The 27987-nt window shown below is 41.6% G+C and overlaps 5 protein-coding genes across 5 annotated transcripts; 4 read left to right on the plus strand and 1 right to left on the minus strand.

Moving 5' to 3' along the window:
* Positions 1 to 609: 609 nt before the first annotated feature.
* LOC137012266 (olfactory receptor 5M3-like) lies at positions 610 to 4114 on the plus strand. The gene is made up of 3 exons (XM_067375397.1): positions 610 to 1525; positions 3534 to 3581; positions 4092 to 4114. The coding sequence occupies exons 1-3, from the start codon at positions 610 to 612 to the stop codon at positions 4112 to 4114; spliced, it is 987 nt and encodes a 328-aa protein (XP_067231498.1).
* Positions 4115 to 9232: 5118 nt separating this feature from the next.
* Positions 9233 to 10156, plus strand: LOC137013117 (olfactory receptor 2AT4-like). Its single transcript, XM_067376733.1, has one exon. It carries the CDS (start codon positions 9233 to 9235, stop codon positions 10154 to 10156), a length of 924 nt encoding a protein of 307 aa, XP_067232834.1.
* An 8160-nt stretch (positions 10157 to 18316) lies between these two features.
* Positions 18317 to 19273, plus strand: LOC137012267 (olfactory receptor 14J1-like). The gene has a single exon (XM_067375399.1). The coding sequence runs from the start codon at positions 18317 to 18319 to the stop codon at positions 19271 to 19273; it is 957 nt and encodes a 318-aa protein (XP_067231500.1).
* A 3425-nt stretch (positions 19274 to 22698) lies between these two features.
* LOC137012268 (cell surface glycoprotein 1-like) lies at positions 22699 to 24327 on the minus strand. The gene is made up of 2 exons (XM_067375400.1): positions 24324 to 24327; positions 22699 to 23864 (listed from the first exon to the last, which is right to left on the minus strand). The coding sequence occupies exons 1-2, from the start codon at positions 24325 to 24327 to the stop codon at positions 22699 to 22701; spliced, it is 1170 nt and encodes a 389-aa protein (XP_067231501.1).
* A 6-nt stretch (positions 24328 to 24333) lies between these two features.
* Positions 24334 to 25290, plus strand: LOC137012269 (olfactory receptor 14J1-like). The gene has a single exon (XM_067375401.1). It carries the CDS (start codon positions 24334 to 24336, stop codon positions 25288 to 25290), a length of 957 nt encoding a protein of 318 aa, XP_067231502.1.
* Positions 25291 to 27987: the final 2697 nt, after the last annotated feature.

Raw genomic sequence — 27987 nt, forward strand, 5'->3', positions numbered from 1 at the left:
AATATGTTGGTGAAATCAGTTTCTGTCACTGTGGCACGAGGCATAGCAGCATATGGACAACTGAACTGTATTTTAAAATTTTACATGTGCCAGGATCCATCCCTACACACAACAATACTAACTGGTGCAAAGAATGTACACAAAAACATTAATACCTGTAGTTGAAAATAACTTTGAATATGTATTTTGTTAATCTATTTAGTACTGTAAATGTGTCATGTACATAATGTTATACACAACAACTGTTTTTTAAGTTTTTTAAATTCATAAAAAAGTGGAAAAAAGGCTTATTTGTTTTTTTTTTTTACTTATAACTAAATAAAGGTGTTTTCTCATTTTTCCCCCATGAGTTAACAATTAAACCCAAGAGATTTCAGTACATCTCTTACAGAAATCCCTAATGATAAAATGCTAATAAAAACCATCAAATCCTCACAACAGTCTGTTTATTTGTGAGAGACTCACTGTCATTCCTTCAGTCAACTGTGGATTTTGAAGCCTATAATGAGATGTAAACTGTTTATCTGAACCTTTGTTAATATTGTTTTGTATACATTTTTTTATTGAATTGTCATTATGCTTCATGTGATTTAAAGGATCATTCATATGATGGATAACTCGTCTTATGTAATATTGACTCTTATGGTGCCCAAAGACTCCAAATCATATAGACATGTATATTTTGTTTGCTTTCTTGCCTTATATGTGCTTATATTGTCAATGAATATTCGTCTTTTTATGGTCATTATTATGGAGAAAGCACTTCATGAACCGATGTACATATTCTTAAGTCATCTGTGTATAAATGGGGTTTATGGAGCCTCAGGATTTTACCCTAAATTTCTGTCAGATTTAATATTGGATTCATATGTGATCTCCTCTCACATGTGTGCTCTGCAATCCTTTGTTCTTTACAGCTCTTTACTGTGTGAATTTACAATATTAACAGTGATGTCTTATGATAGATATGTAGCCATATGCAAACCTTTAGACTATCATTCCAAATTAACTAAAAACACCTGTGTGAAATTAATTCTGTTTTCATGGTTTGTTCCCACTTTTTCTTTGTTCACTGCCACCATGTTATCAAATTTGAAGCCATTTTGCACTTATCATATAGATAAATTATATTGTGACAACTGGTCAATTGTAAAACTTTCTTGTGCATCATCTTTTGTAAATAATGTCTATGGATATATTGTCACTGTCATATTTTTAAGCTTTGTAGTTTTCATCATAGTATCCTATATTAAACTGATCGCTGCATGCAAAGCATCTTTAGAAAACAGAAGGAAATTCTGGCAAACATGTCTGCCACACATTTTATTACTCATAAATTTCACTTCCTCTATGTTATTTGATATAATGTATAGCAGATATGGTTCAAATGACATTCCAGAGAGTCTGCGTCATTTTTTGGCTTTAGAATTAGTTATAGTCCCACCTGTATTTAATCCTCTAATCTATGGATTAAATATTAGAGCAGTGCGCAAAAGAGTTTTTACTTCATGTGTTGCATCAAGATGTAAATGCAAAAATGTAAAACATAAATAATTCTGTACTTTTCTGAATGCTTAAACAGCATGACACTTTTTTTGTTGTTGTTGTTGTTTATAAATGATTTGTCACAAAATGTGTTTTTGGTAAGGAAATTTCTAATGAAGAGTGAAATGTGTATGTGATATATTCCAAGCCAGCACACCTATGTGGATCTAAATGGGTGTCATCTAGGCTATCTAACTGGGGCACAGCCAGTTTTGTCCTCGGTTTCCATTTAGGCCCCACATGGGGATAGCACAGAATTTAGCACTCCGGTCACTTCACATTTATTTAGCACTTTATTCAATAGATTGCTTAAAAGCAAGCAGCTTTACAGAATCAAACATGACAAACAGTGTCAGTGCCTCATTTCATCAGAAGCACAACTACATTTTCTACTATAATAAAGAAGATAAAACGAACTTTGTTTTGGCCCGATTTTGTTCGAAATGATGTCACATCAGTTCGTTCTTCGATTTTGTTTGAAGTATATCGGGGCCTTTAGATGTAATCAACTGAAGATAAAAGAAGACATTATGGGGTGCCCTCCACAGGTCAAAGTTTTGAACTAATTTATATATGCAATATGCTAGTATATAACAATTAGTTTGACTTTGACCTGTGGAGGGCAGTAATACACTTAGCAGTGTCTACACTGCCGGAATTCTAATAGAGAAGAAGAAGAAGAAGAAGAGAGCTAGTTCAAGATATAATTTTCATAATTTTCATTTTCTGCATTATAATATAATTTTCAATTTTTTTCAGAAAATTAGCGATGGTTTCACTAGATAAGACCCTTATCTCTCATCTGGGATCGTGTAGAACAATTTGAAGCTGCAGTGAAACTAATTTTGACCTTCAACTGTTTGGTGCCCATTGAAGTCCACTATATGGAGAAAAATCCTGGAATGTTTTCATCAAAAACTTTAATTTATTTTCGACTGAAGAAAGAAAGACATGGACATCTTGGATGACATGGGGGTGAATAGATTATCAGGAAAAGTTTATTTAAAAGTGAACTAATCCTTTAACTGAAACATGTTATTTCAAAATGAAAACATCAGGTGAGTTCTAGTAAACATTTCAAGGACTATTATAAAACATGACAGATAAAGCAGATTTCTGTTAATCTGGTTTAAGGGGCCATTTTATTCTAGGACTAGGCTTAATCTCTGTCCAGGAAACCACCCCTAAATCTCTCAAGATCTGATTAAACAACTAAATGAACAAAGTTCATTTTATTGTTGTGTTGTGATTCAACAAGAGATCTAGCACAGATAAATAACAATTTACACATTTTGAACTCCTGCGAGTTTTACTCAGACAGACATATGAATCTCAACGGTGACATATTTCATGCTGCAATGCATTCTTGGAGCCATGGATGCGTTTTGTATGATGCATCCAGAAAGCATTGATTGCAGCATAAAGAACAAACAAAGTCATTGTTTTTGAGATCCATAGGCTGATTCTTGATGTCTGTGTGTCAAACTTGGAGGGGTTTAAAAGTGTTTTGTGCAAAATGTTTTTTTTATAAAGGAGCTCAAAACATTTTTTAAATCATTTAGTTTTTCACTGCTGAATTTCTTGATGTAGAGCCACAACACAACAATAAAATTAACTTAATAAAATATAATCTTATAAAACTCCAACATCATGGCCTGGTTTCACAGACAGGGCTTAGACTAAGCAAGGATTAGGCCTTAGTTCATGTAGGGCATTTAAGTAGCTTTTATAAACATACCATAGAAAAAAAAAAAAAAACATCACTGGTGTGCTTTTTGAGATAAAACAATTACACTGTGTCGTGGAAATTCTCAATACAAATCTGACTTCACCACTGACAATTCAAACAACCTCCAGTTGTCAATATAATATATATAATACTTAATAAAATATAATCTTATAAAACTCCAACATCATGGCCTGGTTTCACAGACAGGGCTTAGACTAAGCAAGGATTAGGCCTTAGTTCATGTAGGGCATTTAAGTAGCTTTTATAAACATACCATATAAAAAAAAAAAAAAAAAAAACATCACTGGTGTGCTTTTTGAGATAAAACAATTACACTGTGTCGTGGAAATTCTCAATACAAATCTGACTTCACCACTAACAATTCAAACAACCTCCAGTTGTCAATATAATATATATAATACTCAGTACCAATACAGTACTACAGTACCAATACAGTACTACAGTACCTTCGAGGTAATTCCCATCCCGAATATAATACAATACAATACTACAATATCATAGTGTTAAGGTGCTGGTGCAGAGACGAGGCAGATCACGGATTTCCACAATCATATAAGACTTTAATATAAACAAGGGCAGGAACACCAAACATACATTAAACACAACAGAGAACAGACAAGGAGTGCAGGGAGTGAGTGCATTATAAAGGGAGTGCAGATACTAGAGTCCAGGTGCAGGTGATCCGTGATGATGGGGAGATGTAGAGGGAAGTGAGTGCAGGTGAAGAAACAGGAGGATCATGGGAAATGGAGGCCGGGGAACAAGGGATCTGTGACATTACCCCCCCTCCCGGTAGGCGCGTCCTCGCGCCGTGGATAGAACAACCGGGAGGGGGGGTTGGTGCCCTGGAGATCTCATGCAGGTGCAGGGAGAGGAGCGGACAGGAACGGAGGTCTCCAGGGCGGATCCATGAACCATGGCGGATCTGGAGCCGTGGGCAGCCATGGCGGATCTGGAGCAGTGGGCTGCCATGGCGGGTCTGGAGCCGTGGGTAGCCATGGCGGGTCTGGAGCAGCAGGCTGCCATGGCGGGTCAGGTGCAGCGGGCTGCCATGGAGGGTCAGGTGCAGCCATGGAGGGTCAGGTGCAGCGGGCTGCCATGGCGGGTCAGGAGCCGGGTTCGGCTCTGGCGACCCCGAAACCCCGCTCAGGAGTTCCCCACCCACAGGTACTGGGCCCCCCCCCAAAAAATACTTGGGGAGGTTTAGGAGTGTCTTAAAGAGTCTAATGAACGGTGTGGGTTTGTGGGCTGAAGTGGGCTCTTGGCAGGCTGGGGCTGCAGATGCCGGCTCGGCGGCGGAGACTGGAGATGCCGGCTTGGCGGCGGAGACTGGAGATGCCGGCTTGGCGGCGGAGACTGGAGATGCCGGCTCGGCGGCGGAGACTGGAGATGCCGGCTCGGCGGCGGAGACTGGAGATGCCGGCTCGGCGGCGGAGACTGGAGCGGCTGGCTCGGCGGCGGAGACTGGAGCGGCTGGCTCGGCGGCTGAGACTGGAGCGGCTGGCTCGGCGGCGGCGACGCTGGAGCTGAGGGCTCGTAGGCGGCGGCTGGAGCAGAGGGCCAGTCCATCCCCTCAAACACAATTAGAATGCCCGTTGGAACGGGAGTGGGTTCGCTGGAGAAAGCTGGAGCGGGCTCGGAGAGGGCTGGAGCGGGCTCGGAGATCATCCCCTCGAACACTATTAAATTTCCCGTAAGAACGGGAGCGGGCTCGGTTGCGGACACTGGAGAGAGCTCAGCAGCAGGTTTGGAGAGGGTTGGAGCGGGCTCTGAAGAGACTGGAGCGGCTTGCTTCCTCCTCCTCCACTTTCGGGACCCAGTGGAGGAGTGTGGGTTCCGTGTAGGACAGGCAGGGAGTTCGCTGGAGGGGTATGCGGAGGAAGACGGTGGCTGACTGACTGGCCCGGCCAACCGTGTTTCTGGATGGACTAGAGACAGACACCCATCCTGAACCCAATCAACGACAAATTTGGAATAATTTAACCACAAAATGGAATTTATAGTTTCGCTTAAGGAGAAACGATAATCGGGTTCACCAAAACGGATGGTGTCATCATCTAGTCCATCCAGAAACAAGGAGATCAAACATGCTTCAGGCCAGTCAGACAAAACAGCAAGCTCAACGAACTCCTCCACATACCTCTCCAGCGAAGGACCTACCTGCAGGAGCCCGATTAGGCGATCGCCGGAGGACAGATGGGTGAGAGGCATTGGAGGAGCTGGAGCCAGGGAGCCGGGAAAGTCTCCATATTTTTTTGTGGAAAATCCAACGTTTAAGGTCCGTTCCTCTGTTAAGGATGCTGGTGCAGAGACGAGGCAGATCACGGATTTCCGCAATCATATAAGACTTTAATATAAACAAGGGCAGGAACACCAAACATACATTAAACACAACAGAGAACGGACAAGGAGTGCAGGGAGTGAGTGCATTATAAAGGGAGTGCAGATACTAGAGTCCAGGTGCAGGTGATCCGTGATGATGGGGAGATGACGAGGGAAGTGAGTGCAGGTGAAGAAACAGGAGGATCATGGGAAATGGAGTCCGGGGAACAAGGGATCTGTGACACATAGTACCTTCGAGGTAATTCCCGTCTTGAATATAATACAACATAATACTACAGTATCTCAAGGTAATTCCCTTCTCGAATACTTCTAATACATTTCAAATACTTTGAGGTAATTCCCTTCCCAAAGTAAGGTGACGGCGTCCCGCCAAGAAGCTACTATCACTATCTCAATCACACATGAGCACACAGGTCTTTAGCATCTATACACTCTCACCGTCCTTCTCAGGTGTACGCTGGTCCGACACAGGATCATTAATACTAACTCAGAGTATTACAACCTCACCCCGAGGACGACTCTATAGTCTTCCAACACTATCACTGTCTCTGCTGTGGTCTTTTGAACGTAGAATCTTTAGTACTTCTATTCCTCAGCTGCGCAGCATATACCTGACACGACTTCCAAGTTGCTCTTTGCAGAAATGAAGTTTTATTTACGGCCGGGAGATCACTGGTCACAACAACCAAGTGAGTCCCTGAACAGAAAGGTACATACAATTTTAAACCTTACAGCTGAGTAAAAATCAATGTCACTCAAGTCTTTTCAATGTGATTTGTTCTTGTGATTGGTTTTTAATGATCTGAGCTGAGCTAATCAAGTGACTTTAGTAAGCTTACATGATCTTTGACCTGAGCATCCTTAGTCTGCATATTTCTAAAACAAGTACATAAATATTTCCATCACAACTGACACATTTTAAAATATGTCAGTACAAGTTACTTTCAGTTTAAACAGCTCAAATATGCATTTTAGTCTAGGACTAGCTTAAGCCTTGTCTGTGAAACCCGGGGAATATATGTGAATTAAGCCAGTACATGATGATTATGTTCTTATTATCAAGCAGCTGACAGTATCTGATCACATTTTCCATTGCTGCTCTTGCCATAACAAACACAGTTACAGCAACCAGAGAAACACTAATGATAAAAAGTCAAGGGTCAAAAGCCCAGCAAATAAGGTCACTATGTAATGATTACAACTGTATCATCAACAAGAAGCCAACATCATCTGGGGCCCATTTCAATAAGGAGGTTCAACCAACTCTGAGTTAAATTTTAAACTTTGAATTGACTTATTCTGAGATGGGGAAATCTTAGTTTTCGGTTTCAGAACAGCTGATCTGAGTTAGTTCAATCAACTCTGAGTAGGTTGATTCTGAGTTAAGTGCATGCACCATGACTATGAAAAGCCATAATAAATGGAGCTCTGATATTATGATTTACCATGGCAACAGCACCCAACAACAAGACGTCTGCATACCTCTGAGACAATACAAGTTTAATTCTTATAACTGTTATAATATCAGAGGTGAAAACTGGCAGAACGGAAAATTATTAATTTTCATGGTATCCCACAGGCCAAAAATAAATAAATAAATTAATTAATAATATTAATAATTTAAGTGTGTTTTTTATTTTGCAAATTATCTGCCAATGGGGTGAGAAAAATACGACAGCAGCTATTTAACGGGAACGGAATCCAACAGCAAAATATACATCTGAGTCTTTGATTCAGATCTCGTAACTGAAACAAACTGGCCATCATATAAATCTCGTAACGGAACAAAACCAACTGTCATTAAATCTTATGAAGAGACAAAGCCAACCATCATTAAAACCTTGTTAGTTTTTAACGAAACGTAACGAAACAAAACTCACAGTCATTGATATCTTGTAATAGAACAAAACCAACTGCCATTAAAAGAAAATAAAAAGAACAAAACATACTTTATTGAGATCTCATAACTGAAAAAAAAAAAACTGACTGACAATGAAACCAACCGTCATTGAAATCTTGTAAAGGAACAAAACTGACCATTATTGAGATCTTGTAACCGAACAAAACCAGCTGTCACTAAAATCTTATAACCGAATAAAACATGTCATTGAAAACTGATAACCAAATTAAACCGACCGTCACTGAAATCTCATAAAAAAACAAAACCAACTTTTTTTTGAAAACACAGAACAGATTCATCCACGCTGACAAGCTGTGCCGATGCACAACGCACGTAAAGATAATAATTCCGCATATAATTGCAATTGCAGGTTTAGTGACGTTCCTTAAAGTTACACACAGATTTTCAGATATTTGAACGTATTTAACTCAAAATGATGGTACCTATCTGCTGTGAAAGAGAGGCTATGAGAGAGAGGGACATGGGAATGTTTCCTGATTAAAAATGTAGGGGTGTGGTTAAAATCAGTCTCAGCCAATGGACTAAAATATACACTGTTTCGGTAGTGACATGAAAATGCAGGACACTTTTTTTTTCTTTTTTTTTTTTTTAGATAAAGTTTCATGATTTAAAAATAAAATCTAAAATAAATATTTTTTAAACTTCACTTTTAAAAAAAAATCATAAATATATTTTTAAAATGAAATGGTTAGGGTTTGGGCAAAGACTATAGAATAATACAAGACGCGCCACTCGTATTGTTTTGAATGGGAGAAAGTGCAACACGCAATATGGCGGAATAAGTCCCACCTTCTAAATAAGAGCCAATCAACGATTGGTAAAGTCATGGTGTCACTGCAGCTGCCGTTAAGCTCCGGTTCCTATAGAAACAGTCAGACGTGCGCCTCCAAAATGAGACACAAGCGATATGCGTTTAGGACTGCGCATGCGCATTAGCTTGATCCAGCCTGAAAAATACCGCTTTTTGTCATGATTTGAGCATTTAGAAACAAAATTTATGAGACAGTTATTGTACCCGATAAATGATGATTTTATAAGCTTACTGATATTTTAAGTATTATTGTGGGATTCAATAGATAATAGAATGATTTTAGTAAACATCTAAAATTTGAATAATTAAATGCTTTTTAAATGTTTTTTTTTTTTTTTTTGGTTGTGAGACAGCAGTTTTCACCAATTATGTAGAATGGCCCTTATATCAAATCAAATCAAATAAAATTATAATTTTGAGAGCTATAAGCGAGAAGCATAGTTTCATTTCGTAAAATTCAAAAATAAATAAATGCTTTAAATATCTACCCAGGCTGTTTGCACAGGTATTGTTACTAAATTTGACCTTTATTTTATTATTAACAAATCTAGTCACTAGTTTTGTATTGTCCTTGAGAGCATAATTAATCCCAAGAAATTTTAGAATATCTGATTTCCCTAATGAGAAATCACTAAATATAAAACCAAGCTAGACCTCATCAATTTCAGTTGCAAACACATCTATGGAAATTGTGTGTTCATTTTCCTTTTTTTTTTAGACTGCTTTATTTCCTTAGGCAACAATAGTAATTGAAGCTTAATGAAATGTCTGCTTTAGTTATGGATTTACTGACCATTGACTAATATTGACTTGTGTTAGGTTGTATTGATATTTGTTAAGGACTATCCATGAACTTGCCATGATGGAGAACATGTCTTATCCTGTGATACTGACCCTTATGGTGCCAAAAGAAACTAAATCATATAGGCATGTATATTTTATTTGTTTTCTTGCCTTATATCTCTTTATATTGTCTATAAATATTCTTCTTGTTGTGGTCATTATCACGGAAAAAGCACTTCATGAACCAATGTACATATTCTTGAGTCATCTGTGTATAAATGGGGTTTATGGAGCCACAGGATTCTACCCTAAAATGCTGTCTGATTTAATATTGGATTCATATGTGATCTCCTCTCACGTGTGTGCTCTGCAAACCTATGTTATCTACAGCTCTTTACTTTCTGAGATCACAATATTAACAGTGATGTCTTATGATAGATATGTAGCCATATGCAAACCTTTAGACTATCATTCCAAATTAACTAAAAACACCTGTGTGAAATTAATTCTGCTTTCATGGATTATTCCCAACTTCTTTGCTGTTATAGCCGTTCTGTTTGCAAACTTGAGGTCTATTTGTAAATATCACATTGACAAATTATATTGTGACAACTGGTCAGTTGTAAAACTGTCTTGTGCATCATCTCTTGTAAATAATATCATTGGATATGCCATTGCAGTCACATTTGTTAGCTTTATAGTTTTCATCATAGTGTCCTACGTAAAACTGATATCTGCGTGTAAAGCATCTTTAGAAAACAGAAGGAAATTCTGGCAAACATGTCTGCCACACCTATTTACACTGATAAATTTCACTTTTGCTTTCCTTTTTGATTTCATGTATAACCGATATGGTGCAAATGATATTCCAGAGAGTCTGCGTAATTTTTTGGCCTTAGAACTGGTTATAGTCCCACCTGTTTTTAGTCCTCTAATCTATGGATTAAATATTAGGGCAGTGCGCAAAAGAGTTTTTATTTCATGTGTTGGGCTTTATAAATGAATAGTGTCAAACTTTAAGTGTATGTTTTTAACAAGCATATTTCTGGTTTTATGTATGTACAATCTGTAAAAAATAAAATAAGAAAAAAAAAAGAAAGAAAAAGTTTTGAATCTAATCAATACCCAGCCTAAGCATGTTGTCAATTGCATTGATTCAAATACGTCAGGTTGTACAATCATATTACAATGAAAGTCAGAAATTGTTTGGTTACCAACATTCTTCAAAATATCTTCTTTTATGTTCCAAAGAAGAAAAAAATGCATAGGTTTGTAACATGACATAAATGATGACAGATTTTTCATTTTTTTGGTGAACTATCCCTTTAAGCAACCAAAAAGTAATAATGCACATGTGCAAGAATTTAGCAGTAGGATGGTTGCCTCAAAATTCATTTTAGTCTTTGCTAAGACAGGATAAAGAATGCAAGATCAGGATGCCAGTCTATTGAGACCATTATTACTGCTCTGTGGGAGCAGTCATGACCTAATGGTTACCGAGTCTGACTGGTGACTAAAAGGTTGCTGGTTCAATTCCAGTACCAGCAAGAAATGACTGAGGTGCCCTTGACCAAGGCACCTAACCCCCAATCGCTTCCTGGGCACCACAGCATAATGGCTTACCACTGCTCTGGGTGTGTGTCACGGTTTGCAGTGTGTGTGTGTTCACTACTCACTGCTCTGCTCCTAATGTGTGTGCACTAACTTGGATGTGTTAAATACAGAGGACAATTTCAGAGTATGGGTTACTATACTTATACATACAACTTAATTGCAAGATTTTACAAGGCTGCATTAGCTACAACTGAGCTCCATGTCTGCAACAATAATGCCTATTGCCTAAATGGCTGTTTGGATGCTGGTTAAAAATACCCTGCATGATCATATTGACGTCTCCAAAAATTCAAAGACTAAGCAAGTTATTTCAAAATGATGAAGACAAATTATTTTCTTTGGAATGACTCCCACTGATTAAACACGTTTAATTGCAGAAAAAAGGTATTTGGTAGTGATGTTCCACACAGATGTTCAGACTTTTGAAAGCAACTCAAAATGTTGGGACCTATCTACAATGAAAGAGAGGCTATGAAAGAGAGGGACACGGGAATATTTCTTGATCAAAAATGTAGGGCCAAAGGACTAAAACATCTCAGTTATGCACATAACCTTAGTTCCCTGAGTGTCACGATCACCGTCTGCCCCTGTCTAATTCCGGACTCCATTTCCCATCATTCCCCTCGCCAGTCACATGCTCACTCTACACCAATCACCTGTCGCCACATACAGCCATGCACACACTCCTCACTAATCACCACACCCAGCTGCAGCTTGTTACCTGGACTATAAAGGACTTCCACTCACACCACCTCACCGCGAAGTATTGTTTCCCCAGTGTACAATTCCGAGCGTTTATATCTTGTCTGCCTTTCTGTTACCGTTGTTGCCTGTTCCTGTTCCTTGACCCGTTGCTGCCTGTCCTGACCCTTGCCTGGTATACCGTTCTGTGTATGATATCCGCCTGCCTCGATCTACTGCCTGTTCCCTGACTACGATTCTGCCTGCTCCTTACTGTTCCTGTTTATTCCTGTTTTGACCCTGCCTGTACGACCACTCTACTTTAATAAAATGCTGCATATGGATCCCTGCCTGAGTCTCCATTCGTTACACTGAGTAGGGAAAGAGACACTGTGTCGAAACGCTGCGGGAACACCTGATTGCATGATTGTGTCATGACTGTGTCATGAAGCATGTATGAAATGAGTCCAATGGAGTGATGGAACGTCATAGGCGGGTGACGTCACTGACCAGGAAACTATAAAGCCTACCAGACAACCCATTCATTCAGCTTCTGGAAAACGCAAGCAAGTCACTTATGGGTATGCTGGGATTATGGCAGGGCAACGCAGCCTTCCCTTACCTTTCAAGGGAACTCGAGCTGCGTCGAAACGCTGCAGGAACGCTAATACCCACATCACCATATGAGCAAGTGACCGTCTGTGTGAAATCGTTGCGCACACTAGGACGATAGCACCTGCGCCCCTGGAGTGGAGCCAAGGTCCAGTTCATATAACCTCACAAAGGTATGTGCCAAGGACCAGCCTGCTGCATCACAAACTTCCTGAAGAGAAATTCCTGACAGTAGTGCTTTTGAAGCAGCCATACTCCTGGTCAAGTGAGCTTGAACAGCCAAAGGTGAAGGCTGACCAGCCAACTCGTAAGCAAATGAGATGGCCTTGACCACCCATTTGCTCATCCTCTGCTTAGATGCAGGGTTACCTTTTTCTAGGTGACCAAAAACAAACAAACAACTGTTCTGACTTTCTCCACAGGACAGCACTGTGGACGTAGGACCTTAGGAATGTAACCCGGTCTAGGGTGCATGAAAGCTTTGACCATGCTGGGCTCAAACTCCAGGCACGAGGGAGACACAGAGACGGCTTGAATGTCTCCAATCCTCTTGAGAGACAAAATAGCAAGCAGAAAGACATTTTTAGGGTGAGAAACTTCTCAGGAACTTTTTCGATAGGCTCAAAGGGAGCCATCAAGAGGCCTTGTAAAACAACGACCAAGACCCAGGCCGGCACCCTCGTACGAACTGCAGGTCTAAGTCTCATAGTGCCATAAAGGAAACGACTAATAAGTGGGTGTCTCCCCAAAGATACACCACTCAAAGAAGCGTGGTAAGCAGCTAAGGCCACTACGTACACCTTTATTGTGGAGGGGGATAGCCCTGTGGAAATTCTTTCCTGCAGGAACTCCAGCACCATGCCTACGGGGCAGTTAACTGGATCCCACTGGTGAATTCTGCACTATGAAGTGAATAATCTCCACTTCAAGGCATAGAGTTTCCTCGTGGAGAGTGCTGTGGAGTGGAGGATAGTCTCAACAACCTCAGTCACTCCGTTCAACGAATTCACAACGCCTTCTTATCCCCAAGACAAAGCTCAGCACTATGGTTGATCGGGCTTTTTGTTCTGCTGCACCTCGGATTTGGAATGCCCTCCCCGACCATTTGAGGGGACCTCAAACCATTGTGACTTTTAAAAAAGGACTCAAAACATTTCTTTTTAGGAGAACTTATGACTTTTAACTATTAAATCTATTACTATTTTATCATCTTTAAATGATCTTAATTGTAGCACTTTGAGATTTGTTCCAAATGTAAAGTGCAGTACAAATAAAATTTTATTATTATATTATTATTATTATCATGATCTGAGCCCCCTCAGAGGCCAAGCCCATAGTTTCCACAACTCCGGGCGGGGGTTAAGAATTGACTCGCTCGCTTGAGAGAGAAGGTCTGTCCTGATTGGAATCTCCATCAGAGAGCCGTCTAGCAGGGATATCAGGTCCGAGAACCATACTCGGTCCAGCCAGAAAGGGGCCACTAGCAACAGACGGACCGCGTCCTGGAGAACTCTCTCCAGAACTCCTGGAAGCAGCGCAATCGGGGGAAATGCATACAGCCGTAGCCTCGGCTACGCCTGTACCATGGCGTCCAGCCCCAGAGGTGCTTGGTTTGTCATGGAGAACCATAATGGACAGTGAGTCCACCAATGTGTTGTCTGAGTGAACAAGTACATGATGGTCTCTGAGGTCTGGAAGGAAGTGTTTCAGAGCCTGAAATACTGCCAACATCTCCAGGTGATTATTATGCCAGCTGAGATAATGGTCCTACCACAGACCCCGAGTAGAGCGACCAGTCATGATCGCCCCCCAGCTCGTGAGGGATGCATCTGTCGTTAGCGTGAGGCGACGACAGAGAGCTCCCAACACAGTTCCCTGGGACAGAAACCTTGGTTGTTTCCATGTGACTAAGGCACAAAGGCATCACCACGTGACCTTGATCACATGAAAAGAATTCTCCCTCGCGAGACACTTTTTTAGTTTTAAAGTTTTAAAAGTTTTAAAAAGTTTAAAGTACACTTTTTGAGCCACCACTGTAATGGTCTCATGTTCAGCAGGCCAAATGGTATCGCATTGGACACTGCTGCCATAAGACCTAACAGTCTCTGAAAATGTTTGACAGTGAGTGTCTGGCCTAGCTTTATGTCTGTTACAGCTGAGAGAATCGATGCTATGCAAGCAGGCGACAGACAAGCACGCATGACAATGGAATCCTATACCACGCCTAGATAAGTGGTTCTCTGAGCAGGAGAAAGTACACTTTTCTTCGCGTTTAGCCTCAACCCCAACTTCTTCATGTGTGCGATAACAACATCTCGATGTTGAACCGCCATCTGCTCTGATTGAGCTAGAATCAACCAGTCAGCGATGTAGTTTAGAATGCGGATGCCCTGCATGTGCAAGGGCGTCAGAGCCGCGTCTACACATTTGGTGAAGGTGCGGGGCGACAGTGGTATGCTTCGCCCCCGAAAGCAAACCTCAGGAACTTCCTGTGCTGTGGGAGGATTATACATGGAAGTATGCGCCCTTTAGATCTATCGTGACAAACCAGTCCTCGGACCTGTTTGACTGTGAACATCTTGAATTTGAGCTTTGCTATAATGCAATTTAACTGACGTAGATCTAGGATCGGACGCAACCCGCCATCTTTTTTGGGACAATGAAGTACCGACTGTAAAATCCTGACTCCCTGCTGGGGGAAGGAACCATTTCGATAGCCTCTTTTTGCAGCAGAGTCTCTACTTCCTGTGCCAAAACCAGAGCATGCTCGGGGGCCCACCACTGTGGGCAATACCCCACTGAATCGGGGTGGCCTTATTCTGAATTGGATAGCACACCCCTTTTCTATCGTTTGCAGAACCCACTGGGATATATTTGACAGACATTTCCATTCTGCCAGAAAATCTAGTAAAGGAACCAGCCTCTCGAGGTGTGGAGCCAGCACGGTGCCCTGAAGCGGTGCACCAGCAGGGAACAACTGGCTTGGCTGCATCAGAGAGCACAAGCCACCCTCGGATGACTCACGGGGATGCTTTGCGTCCTGGCATTGTGGCGGGGTTATACACCATGATGAGCTTGAGACATGATCACAGAGGGTTATTTCACAGCCTACCTGACTGAAAGGCCTCATTAATATGCAAGTCATTACAGGTCATTATGCGATTCTTTTGTCTTCTCAGGTGTGAATTACAGGATTATTCATGATGATTCACGCCTCCACGCATACGTCTTGACAAAAAGTGTCTTACAAAAACTAAATCAATATATTGTTTTATATGAACGAGCAGGCAGGATAATTTTTACATAATTTTGAAGCAAAAACTCTAGTCTACAACCTCCAATACCCAGAAGTCGCATAAACGTCATTCCTTCAAAAAAACAAACATGTACATACATGTTCCTCACATATTATGGTAGCCTAGTTTGTGCTGAATACAGTGTAATGACACTTGTGTCATTAATATGTTTATGAACAACTGAAAAAAGCACAAATGTCAGGGTATGTCAAAATTTCTCCAGGCCCCAAATGAGCCTCAGACTCCAGAGGGTTAAGAGGAGCATCCAGGAGGAAGGTCTTATCTCTATCTTTGATTTTGGTGAGAAGATGCATCTCCGTGGCCACCAAGGCTGTCATAGATCGGCCAGTGGATTTGGCCATCTCCTTGGTGGCATGGAGAGCTAAGTCAGCTGACTGATGCAACTCCTAAATGTCATTCGCCCCCACTTCTTCACTTTCCCCCAGGCCTCTAAGCAGATCAGCTTGGTATGCTTGCAAAATGGACATAGTATGTAAGCACGCTGCAGCCTGAACCGCGGCTAAGTATACTTTGCCCACCAGCATGGATGTAGCTTTAAGTGGCTTGGTGGGCAGTGTCGGGGCTTTAAGGGACGACTGAAGGGAGAGATGGCTCACAAGCGCCTTTGGCATCACCCCATAACCATGCTTTCTCATACCCAATACATTGCTATATGTAGATGTTTGAGGTGTGTAAACATGGTATGAGACTGGTCTCTTCCATGACCTCGACACCTCGGTGTGGAGGTCGGAATAAAGTGGGAAACCCCGACGCGGAGGTTTAACTGACCTACATGGTAGGAAATGTTCATCTAGTTTGCTCTTTACTTTCAGCTCTTGTTTCTCGGCCGGCCAATCGATGTTTAACTTAGCCACAGCACGAGTTAGAACCTCCGAAAGCTCCTCACTTGCAGGACACTGAAGTGGCGAGTCTCCTGTTGCTACACTAACAACATCCAATTCCTCAAAACTGGATGCCATTAATGCAGCTGCCTCAACTGGAGCGGAAGAAACCACAGCGCATGCTTTTTGAATCCGAATTGAGACATCAGATCTGACAGGTGAGGGCTGAGATAGGGCAGCGCCCGTTTCTAACCCCTCTGTCAGATTGTCAGATCCATTTGCGAACCCCACGACCTGAGACATCGTTCTGCCTCAGCAGAAGCGGGACCCGAGCCGCGAGGAACGCGAGTCGAGCCGCCCTCAGTTCTCAGCGGGAGAAGTTCACAATGCTCCAGAAGGTAATAAAAACATCATCAAAGTAGCCCATGTGACATCAGAGGGTTAGTTAGAATTTGTTGAAACATCGAAAATACATTTTGGTCCAAAAATAACAAAAACTACGACTTTATTCAGCATCGTCTTCTCTTTCGGAATCCTTTCCATTGAATTGATTCCATTGAATTGATTCCACTGAATTGATTCCATTGAATCCTTTCATTTGTCAGCGTTGGTAATGCACTATTACGTCGCCGTGGTTGTTTTTGGCGATTAGGACATCCGTGACATTTTGAAGCATCGAAAATACATTTTGGTCCAAAAATAACAAAAACTACGTCTTTATTCAGCATTGTATTCTCTTCCAGGTCTGCTGTCAATTCGCGTTCACGACTCCGCCAGAGATTGTATATAATAGGGAGACAAGAGGGTCTGTATCTCTTACCATTGGAGAAAGCCTAACGGCTAACTTAATCACATGTGGCACCTCTCAGCCTATCATGTAATGGCAGTGACGTCAGTTGCAACGTTCCCTAGTCTGCCTTCTCTTAAAAAAATACATTTTTATCAAGCTAAAATCTACATATATTTCCCAACAAAAGTATTGTTTAGTGTAAAACATTCTGAAGATTGGCAAACAGGCAGTCCATTAATTAAATGATTAGCTATTTCCCCACAAAAGGTGTTTAATCAGCATAGTGAAGCCTGTCATCCATTGACTTCCATTCAAAAAACAGCCTCCGGTAAAAGTGCATTACCAACGCCGACAGATAAAAGGATTCAATGGAATCAATTCAATGGAAAGGATTCCGGAAGAGAATACAATGCTGAATAAAGTCGTAGTTTTTGTTATTTTTAGACCAAAATGTATTTTCGATGCTTCAAAAAATTCTAACTAACCCACTGATGTCACATGGACTACTTTGATTATGTTTTTATTACCTTTCTGGACATGGACAGTCTACCGTACATACATTTTCAATGGAGGGACAGAAAGCTCTCGGACTAAATCTTAAATATCTTAAACTGTGTTCCGAAGATGAACGAAGGTCTTGGAACGACATGAGGGTGAGTCATTAATGACATAATTTTCATTTTTGGGTGAACTAACCCTTTAAGCTTACTGATATTTTAAATATTATTGTGTGATTCAATAGATAATAGAAGGATCCTAGTAAACATCTAAAATGTGAATACTTAAATGCTTTTTACATTTTTTTTGGTTGTGGGACAGCAGTTTTCACTAATTATGGCCCTTATATCAAATCAAATGAAATAAAATTATAGTTTTTGAGAGCTATAAGTGAGAAGCATGCTCATTTAGTAAAATGTAAAAAAATGCTTTAAATATTAAATGTGGGGCTGTTTGCAGGTATTGTTACTAAATTCAACCTTTATTTTATTATTAACAAATCAAGTCATTTGCAAAGTGTTGTCCTTGACTACATAATTAATCCCAAGAAATTTTAGAATATCTCTAAGAGATTTCCCTAATGAGAAATCACTATATATAAAACCAAGCTAGAACTCATCACTTTCAGTTGCAAACACATCTGTGGAAATTGTGGAAATTTTCCTTTTTTTCTTAATGCTTTATTTCCTTAGGCAACAATAATAATTGAAGCTTAATGAAATGTCTGCTTTAGCTGAATAATAATGCATTAATAATAATAATAATAATAATAATAATAATAATAATGTACTGCATGATATTTGTTAAGGACTATCCATGAACTTGCCATGATGGAGAACATGTCTTATCCTGTGATACTGACCCTTATGGTGCCAAAAGAAACTAAATCATATAGACATGTATATTTTATTTGTTTTCTTGCCTTATATCTCTTTATATTGTCTATAAATATTCTTCTTGTTGGGGTCATTTTCGTGGAGAAAGCACTTCATGAACCAATGTACATATTCTTGAGTCATCTGTGTATAAATGGGGTTTATGGAGCCACAGGATTCTACCCTAAAATGCTGTCTGATTTAATATTGGATTCATATGTGATCTCCTTTCATATGTGTGCTCTGCAAACCTATGTTATCTACAGTTCTTTACTTTCTGAGATCACAATATTAACAGTGATGTCTTATGATAGATATGTAGCCATATGCAAACCTTTAGACTATCATTCCAAATTAACTAAAAACACCTGTGTGAAATTAATTCTGTTTTCATGGATTGTTCCCAATTTCTTTGGTGTTATAGCCGCTCTGTTAGCAAACTTGAGGTCTATTTGTAAATATCACATTGACAAATTATATTGTGACAACTGGTCAATTGTAAAACTGTCTTGTGTGTCATCTTTTGTAAATAATGTCTTTGGATATGCCATTGCAGTCACATTTGTTTGCTTTATAGTTTTCATCATAGTGTCCTACGTAAAACTGATATCTGCGTGTAAAGCATCTTTAGAAAACAGAAGGAAATTCTGGCAAACATGTCTGCCACACCTATTTACACTGATAAATTTCACTTTTGCTTTCCTTTTTGATTTCATGTATAACCGATATGGTGCAAATGATATTCCAGAGAGTCTGCGTAATTTTTTGGCCTTAGAACTGGTTATAGTCCCACCTGTTTTTAGTCCTCTAATCTATGGATTAAATATTAGGGCAGTGCGCAAAAGAGTTTTTATTTCATGTGTTGCAGCAAGAGAAAATGTTTCACAAAAGGTCCACAACTTAATTATGTAAAAACTGATACATGCTAAATAAATAAATAAATAAATACATACATACATAAAATTTGGCTTTATAAATGAATAGTGACAAACTTTTTAACAAACATATTTCTGGTGTGATGTATGTAGAACCGTGAAATGTTTTGAATCTAATGAACACCCAGCCTAAGCATGTTGTCAATGGCATTGATTCACATATCTCAAATTGTACAATCATATTAAAACACTGTATTTTTTTGTCTATACAATGGAAGTCAAAGGGAACAGACATTGTTTGGTAACCAACATTTTTCAAAATATCTTCTTTTATGTTCCAAAGAAAAAAAAATGCATAGGTTTGTAACATGAGGTGAACATTTGGTGAACTATCGCAATCAAAAAGTAATAATGCACATGTGCAAGAATTTATGAGTAGGATGATTGCCTCAAAATTCCTTTTAGTCTTTGCTTAGGCAGAATAAAGAATGCAAGTTCAAAATGCCAGTCTATTTAGGTCATTATTACTGCTCCATGGGAGCAGTCGTGATCTAATGGTTACCAAATCTGACTGGTAACTCAAAGGTTGCTGCTTAGATTCCAGTGCTGGTAAGAAATGACTGAGGTGCCCTTGACCAAGGCACCTAACCCCCAATCGCTCCCTGGGCACCACAGCATAATGGCTTACCACTGCTCTGGGTGTGTGTCACGGTTTACAGTGTGTGTTCACTACTCACTACTCTGCTCCTAATGTGTGTGCACTAACTTGGATGGGTTAAATACAGAGGATAATTTCCAAGTGGGTTACTATACTTGGCCTTCACATGTCACCTTCACTTATATTAACCAGCAGTACATAGTTGCACTAATTGCAAGGTTTTACAAGGCTGCATTAGCTACAACTGAGCTCCATGCCTGCGAGAATAATGCCTATTGCCTAAATGGCTGTTGGTTAAAAATACCCTGCATGGTCATAGTGATGTCTCCAAAAATTCAAAGACTAAGCAAGATATTTCAAATTGTTGAAGACAACTTTTCTTTGGAATGACTTCCACTGATTAAACACAAGGGAGGTAAGTCTATAGCTGAGAATTAAGATTCATCTCCATTGAAATCCCTGACAAATACTTTGATTACCAAACTACACATTTTAGAAAATCCTTAAAGCAGTGGCATTGCAATTGAATGTTAAATATTTCAATAAACAAGTAATTTGTTTACATTTTTATTTTAGCATAATTATCTCTTAATTCGTTACAGTGTGCATTTATGTCGTTTTTAAAGCTAGAAGGTAAGTAAAGAGAATTAGAAGAAAAAACTGAAGTGAATGCTGAATGTTAAGTATACCACAAGATATTATAGCAACTTACATTTATAGAAAAAAGAAAGACTTAAAGAATAAAACCATTTAATCATTTGTAACCCAAGGCCACAAAACCAGTTACGAGTATATTTGTAGCAATAGACAATACATTGTATGGGTCAAAATTATAGTGTGGCGACCAGGGCGGGCGAGAGTCGTGAGGGAACGGCGCGAGGCCGTTGGCGCGAGTGTTAATGAGCTTCACCTGGGAGGCGCACCGGCCTTGAGTCCCTCACGGAGGAGCTCCGGGAGCATAAAAGGAGGAGCGACTACAGTGAAGGACGAGAGAGGACCAGGCCTGGACTTTATTTTATGTTTTATGATGTTTGTGTGGCCGGCAGACGTCCGCGAGGGTCTGCCGGCATTACTTCCGTTTTGTTGTTGGTTTATTTTGAGATTAAAGTTTTGTTGAATGTTCGCCGGTTCCCGCCTTCTTCTTCCCACATCTACTGACCTCGTTACATATAGATTTTTCTTTTGTGCCAAAAATCATTAGGATATTAAGTAAAGATCATGTTCCATGAAGTGTCAACATCAATACAATACAGTGGGCTTGACAGCTGGAGCGGACGCTCAAGAGGGCTCGTTGGCTGGAGCGGACTCTGGAGAGGGCTCTGGAGTGGGTTCGTTGGCTGGAGCGGACTCTGGAGTGGGTTCGGTGGCTGGAGCGGGCTCTGGAGAGGGCTCGTTGGCTGGAGCGGACTCTGGAGAGGGTTCGTTGGCTGGAGTGAGCTCGTTGGCTGGAGTGGGCTCTGGAGCGGGCTCTGGAGCGGGTTCGTTGGCTGGAGCGGGCTCTGGAGCGGGCTCGTTGGCTGGAGCGGACTCTGGAGAGGGCTCGTTGGCTAGAGCGGACTCTGGAGTGGGTTCGGTGGCTGGAGCAGACTCTGGAGTGGGCTCGTTGGCTGGAGCGGACTCTGGAGTGGCCTCGTTGGCTGGAGCGGACTCTGGAGTGGCCTCGTTGGCTGGAGCGGACTCTGGAGTGGGCCTGTGGCTGGAGCGGACTCTGGAGTGGGCTCGTTGGCTGGAGCGGACTCTGGAGAGGGTTCGTTGGCTGGAGTGAGCTCGTTGGCTGGAGCGGGCTCTGTAGCGGGCTCGTTGGCTGGAGCGGGCTCTGGAGCGGGCTCGTTGGCTGGAGCGGGCTCTGGAGAGGGTTCGTTGGCTGGAGCGGACTCTGGAGAGGGCTTGTTGGCTGGAGCGGACTCTGGAGAGGGCTCGTTGGCTGGAGCGGATTCTGGAGAAGGATCGGTGGCTGGAGCGGGCTCTGGAGAGGGCTCGTTGGCTGGAGCGGGCTCTGGAGTGGGTTCGGTGGCTGGAGCGGACTCTGGAGAGGGTTCGTTGGCTGGAGCGGACTCTGGAGAGGGCTCGTTGGCTGGAGCGGACTCTGGAGAGGGCTCGTTGGCTGGAGCGGACTCTGGAGAGAGCTCGTTGGCTGGAGCGGACTCTGGAGAGGGCTCGGTGGCTGGAGCGGGCTCTGGAGTGGGTTCGGTGGCTGGAGCGGGCTCTGGAGAGGGCTCGTTGGCTGGAGCGAACTCTGGAGAGGGTTCGTTGGCTGGAGTGAGCTCGTTTGCTGGAGTGGGCTCTGGAGCGGGCTCTGGAGCGGGCTCGTTGGCTGGAGCGGACTCTGGAGAGGGTTAGTTGGCTGGAGCGGACTCTGGAGAGGGCTCGTTGGCTGGAGCGGACTCTGGAGAGGGCTCGTTGGCTGGAGCGGACTATGGAGAGGGCTCGTTGGCTGGAGCGGACTCTGGAGAGGGCTCGTTGGCTGGAGCGGGCTCTGGAGTGGGTTCGGTGGCTGGAGCGGACTCTGGAGAGGGTTCGTTGGCTGGAGCGGACTCTGGAGAGGGCTCGTTGGCTGGAGCGGACTATGGAGAGGGCTCGTTGGCTGGAGCGGACTCTGGAGAGAGCTCGTTGGCTGGAGCGGACTCTGGAGAGGGCTCGGTGGCTGGAGCGGGCTCTGGAGTGGGTTCGGTGGCTGGAGCGGGCTCTGGAGAGGGCTCGTTGGCTGGAGCGAACTCTGGAGAGGGTTCGTTGGCTGGAGTGAGCTCGTTTGCTGGAGTGGGCTCTGGAGCGGGCTCGTTGGCTGGAGCGGACTCTGGAGAGGGTTAGTTGGCTGGAGCGGACTCTGGAGAGGGCTCGTTGGCTGGAGCGGACTCTGGAGAGGGCTCGTTGGCTGGAGCGGACTCTGGAGAGGGCTCGTTGGCTGGAGCGGACTCTGGAGAGGGCTCGTTGGCTGGAGCGGGCTCTGGAGTGGGTTCGGTGGCTGGAGCGGGCTCTGGAGAGGGCTCGTTGGCTGGAGCAGACTCTGGAGAGGGTTCGTTGGCTGGAGTGAGCTCGTTGGCTGGAGTGGGCTCTGGAGCGGGCTCGTTGGCTGGAGCGGACTCTGGAGAGGGTTCGTTGGCTGGAGCGGACTCTGGAGAGGGCTCGTTGGCTGGAGCGGACTCTGGAGAGGGCTCGTTGGCTGGAGCGGACTCTGGAGAGGGCTCGTTGGCTGGAGTGGGCTCCGGAGCGGGCTCATTGGCTGGAGCGGCCTCTGGAGCGGGTTCGTTGGCTGGAGCGGACTCTGGAGAGGGCTCGTTGGCTGGAGCGGGCTCTGGAGAGGGCTCGTTGGCTGGAGCGGGCTCTGGAGAGGGCTCGTTGGCTGGAGTGGGCTCTGGAGTGGGTTCGGTGGCTGGAGCGGGCTCTGGAGAGGGCTCGTTGGCTGGAGCGGACTCTGGAGAGGGTTCGTTGGCTGGAGAGGGCTCGTTGGCTGGAGCGGACTCTGGAGAGGGCTCGTTGGCTGGAGTGAGCTCGTTGGCTGGAGTGGGCTCTGGAGCGGGCTCTGGAGTGGGCTCATTGGCTGGAGCGGACTCTGGAGAGGGTTCGTTGGCTGGAGCGGACTCTGGAGAGGGCTCGTTGGCTGGAGCGGGCTCTGGAGAGGGCTCGTTGGCTGGAGCGGGCTCTGGAGAGGGCTCGTTGGCTGGAGCGGGCTCTGGAGTGGGTTCGGTGGCTGGAGCGGGCTCTGGAGAGGGCTCGTTGGCTGGAGCGGACTCTGGAGAGGGTTCGTTGGCTGGAGTGAGCTCGTTGGCTGGAGCGGGCTCTGGAGAGGGTTCGTTGGCTGGAGCGGGCTCTGGAGTGGGTTCGGTGGCTGGAGCGGGCTCTGGAGAGGGCTCGTTGGCTGGAGCGGACTCTGGAGAGGGTTCGTTGGCTGGAGTGAGCTCGTTGGCTGGAGTGGGCTCTGGAGTGGGCTCTGGAGCGGGCTCTGGAGCGGGCTCGTTGGCTGGAGCGGACTCTGGAGAGAGTTTTCAATGGATTTTTTCAATGTTTCATGTTTGTTTGTTTTTTTGCACACTCAGATTCCAGATTTTCAAGTAGTTGTATCTCAGCCAAAGATTGTCATATCTTCACAACAATCAATGGAAAGCTTATTTATTCAGTTTTCAGATGATGTATAAATCTCAATTTTAAAAAAATTGACCCTTATGACCCTTATGGTTTTGTGGTCCAGGGTGACATTTATTTGTTCATTTCAGCAATTCAGTGCAATTTTTTGTTGAAGAGTAAATAAGTAATCTCAAGACATCTTAGTACATCTTTTACATATATCCCCAATGACAAATCACTTAATATAAAGCCAAGCAACATCGTGTCTTTTCCAGTTGGGAACACCCTGCTCTTCATCTGCGAATCTGTTTATTTGCCTTCTTCTGTGCTATGATATTCATTGACTGTGACTGTGATTTGAGATCACCCATTTTGTGATGGATAACATGTCTTATGCTGGGAAACTGACTCTTATGGTGCCCAGAGACTCAAAATCATATAGGCATTTATATTTCAATTGTTTTCTTTACCTCTATCTGCTTATTTTGTCAGTGAATATTTGTCTTGTCATTGTAATTATAAGAGAGAAATCTCTACATGAACCGATGTACATATTCTTAAGTCATCTGTGTATTAATGGGGTTTATGGAGCCTCGGGATTCTACCCTAAATTTCTGTCTGATTTAATATTGGATTCATATGTGATCTCCTCTCACATGTGTGCTCTGCAGACCTTTGTTATTTACAGCTCTTTACTGTGTGAATTTACAATATTAACAGTGATGTCATATGATAGATATGTAGCCATATGCAAACCTTTAGACTATCATTCCAAATTAACTAAATTCAATTGTTTGAAATTAATTCTGTTTTCATGGATTGTACCCAACTGTGTCACAGTTACAGCAGTCCTGTTATCAAACTTGAGGCCATTTTGTAAAAATCACATTGATAAATTATATTGTGACAACTGGTCAATTGTAAAACTGTCATGTGAATCGTCTTTTGTTAATAATATCTATGGATATGTAATTTGTGTCATATGTTGTATTTGTGCAGTTATTGTCATTGTATCCTACATTAAACTGATCTCTGCATGTAAAGCATCTTTAGAAAACAGAAGGAAATTCTGGCAAACATGTCTGCCACACATATTATCACTGATCAATTTCACTTTTGCTATGATGTTTGATTTCCTGTATAACAGATATGGTTCAAATGACATTCCAGAGAGTCTGCGTCATTTTTTTGCTTTAGAATTAGTTATAGTCCCACCTGTTTTTAACCCGCTAATCTATGGATTAAATATTAGAGCAGTGCGCAAAAGAGTTTTTATTTCACGTCTTGCAGCAAGAGAAAATGTTTCACGTGTACCAAAAAGACGTAAAATGTAATTATTTTCTGTACTTTTTTGAAAGACATGCTAAAACAGTTGTCATGACAATGTTTATAAGTAAATGTTTCACAATCAAAAAAAGGTTTAAAACCTAACTTTCTAATGGTTTATTTACATACATACCTTTTTGCTGTGTTTCAGATTTTCTCAGTTGTCAAAGAATGCTGTTGATGCTACATAATGCAAAAAATGTTAAATGTATTAATTTACATTTTTAACAGTATGCATTCTTTCATGACTAGTAGTGTTAAGGTAAACCATGTGAACATAGATGATAATTTACACTGGAAATTGGCTCTATATGTCTGCTGCTATGATAACGGGTTTAGTTCTTGGCTTGCACTGTAGGTAGCTTTTGTTAAATGCATCTGAATTGTCTTAAATTCAATGGTAAATTTGTGTTGTATCTATGTTTTAGATAAATTCCCTTATTTAAACACTGTACATTTTCTGTCTGATTGTGCAATACGTTCTCACTCCCAACTCGTCTCATTATGGATGTTTGGTCAGGACCCCTTGGTGTCACTTTTTTATGAGCAGGATGCTCTATTGCTTTTTTTGGATATACTGTAATAAGTGAAGTCACAGCACTGCCATATTGCTGCCACACATTCTGTTGAATTAATAGGAAATCATCAACGAGTATCCCTATAAATTCTTACATTGCAAAAGTCCTAAACATTTAAATATTTAAAGTTGGGAAATTCCCTCCTTATAAAAAGTGTGAGCAAGTTGTTCGTCTTCATTATAGCAAAAAGATCAATGGATAAAAAGACACCACAACATAGGTAGGGTACAAGGGGGCTAAAGGCACACCTTAAGAAAAAATGTGCTTTTCACTACTCTCAAAGTGTATGATTGCAGGGAAAATATATATGTTTGTATTGAACATTGTTGGAGCAACAGATTATGTGTGAAAATAAATCATAAAAGTGGTTAATTTTGTATAAAATCTTATAAATGTATGAGGTGGTGAGGCCCCCCATCATGGAGTAAAAGGCACACAGTATTCAAACAAATACTTTAGATAAAAGTAAGTTAATACTTGTTCAAAATAATCACTTTAGCAAGGTTTTTACTATTTTCTGTTTATTTTGATAAATAAAAGAATTCATTTGTGTTCAATAAATATACTGTCATTAAAATAGGCCTATGTTAATATAAAAATATATTTTAAAAATACAGAAACAAAATTACTTTAAAAAGTAAAGATTCTGAAAGCATTGAGGGAGATCCCATAATATTTCATATAGATTTATAGTAATACCAATAAATTATATTTTATTATGAAATGATAATATATATATATTTTTTTTAAAATATGATTGTTTCATTAAATATGGGTATTATCTCTAAGATGGATACCCAATTTGATATGATATTTGCCATCTGAATCTAACCATGTCACGTCAACAAATGGAAAAGTCAGCTAGCTATTCATTATCATGTTAATTATTGTGCCTTTTGCCCCAACAGCAGGGGTGACTTTTACCCCAAATACCATACTTTTACATATTCTTCCGTTATTGAAAAACTGTTGAACCTTGAACAAAACTGAAAATCATTAAGAAGACTGAAAAATACAAAAATGTCTGAAAATACAAACATTAATTTAATAGATTATCATTTGCTACTTAAATCAATAACATTTGAAAAAACATCAAATATTACATCAAACTACCACAGAATCAACTTTTTGTTGCTGCCCGAGATTGTGTTAAGAATCAGAAAAATATGCATGTGCATTTTGGAAAGCGGATATCTTGGAAAGTGCTGCAGCAAGTTTTTGTGCCATCTAGTGGTTTAGAGGAAAATAAAATCAAAGGTGCCTTTTGTGCCATGGTGCCTTTAGCCCAAGCAGCAACCTCCCCCAGTTTCTGGTGAAGCCAATACGGAAGTGACTGAAACGTCGATTCATCGACTGGCCACTAGGGACAGGCTGCAGAAGAGAGCATAATCTCATTGAGTCCCATGTTAAATTAGCCAATTTTACAGCAGAAAAAAAAACATTTTACTGTCTGGTTCAAATTGTGGTTTTGGTCTATACTGCTAATTTTGACCTGGAAGAGAAGACAATGCTGAATAAAGTCGTAGTTTTTGTTATTTTTGGACCAAAATGTATTTTCGATGCTTCAAAAAATTCTAGCTAACCCACTGATGTCACATGGACTACTTTGGTGATGTTTTTATTACCTTTCTGGACATGGACAGTATACCGTACATACATTTTCAATGGAGGGACAGAAAGCTCTCGGACTAAATCTAAAATATCTTAAACTGTGTTCCGAAGATGAACAGAGGTCTTAAGGGTTTGGAACGACATGAGGGTGAGTCATTAATGACATAATTTTCATTTTTGGGTGAACTAACCCTTTAACTTTACATCACAACCTCAAGATATTAAATAATGTATTTTTTAAATAAACTTTCAGTGCATTAAAAAGATCATTTTCAGCACACAGTTAAAATATACCTCAAATCATGCCCGGATTGGCTAATCGGGAGCAAAAAAAAAAAAAAACTACACAAGAGACTGTAATGCTCTCTTGTCTGGCCTTCCAGCATGCACTATCAAGCCTCTACAACTGATCCAGAATGCTGCAGCAAGACTGGTCTTCAACGAACCGAAGAGAGCGCACGTCACTCCTCTCTTCGTCAGTCTGCACTGGCTGCCAGTAGCTGCTCGCATCCAATT

This window comes from Chanodichthys erythropterus, chromosome 22 (genome assembly GCF_024489055.1).
Source record: "Chanodichthys erythropterus isolate Z2021 chromosome 22, ASM2448905v1, whole genome shotgun sequence".
Classification (NCBI taxonomy): Eukaryota; Metazoa; Chordata; class Actinopteri; order Cypriniformes; family Xenocyprididae; genus Chanodichthys; species Chanodichthys erythropterus.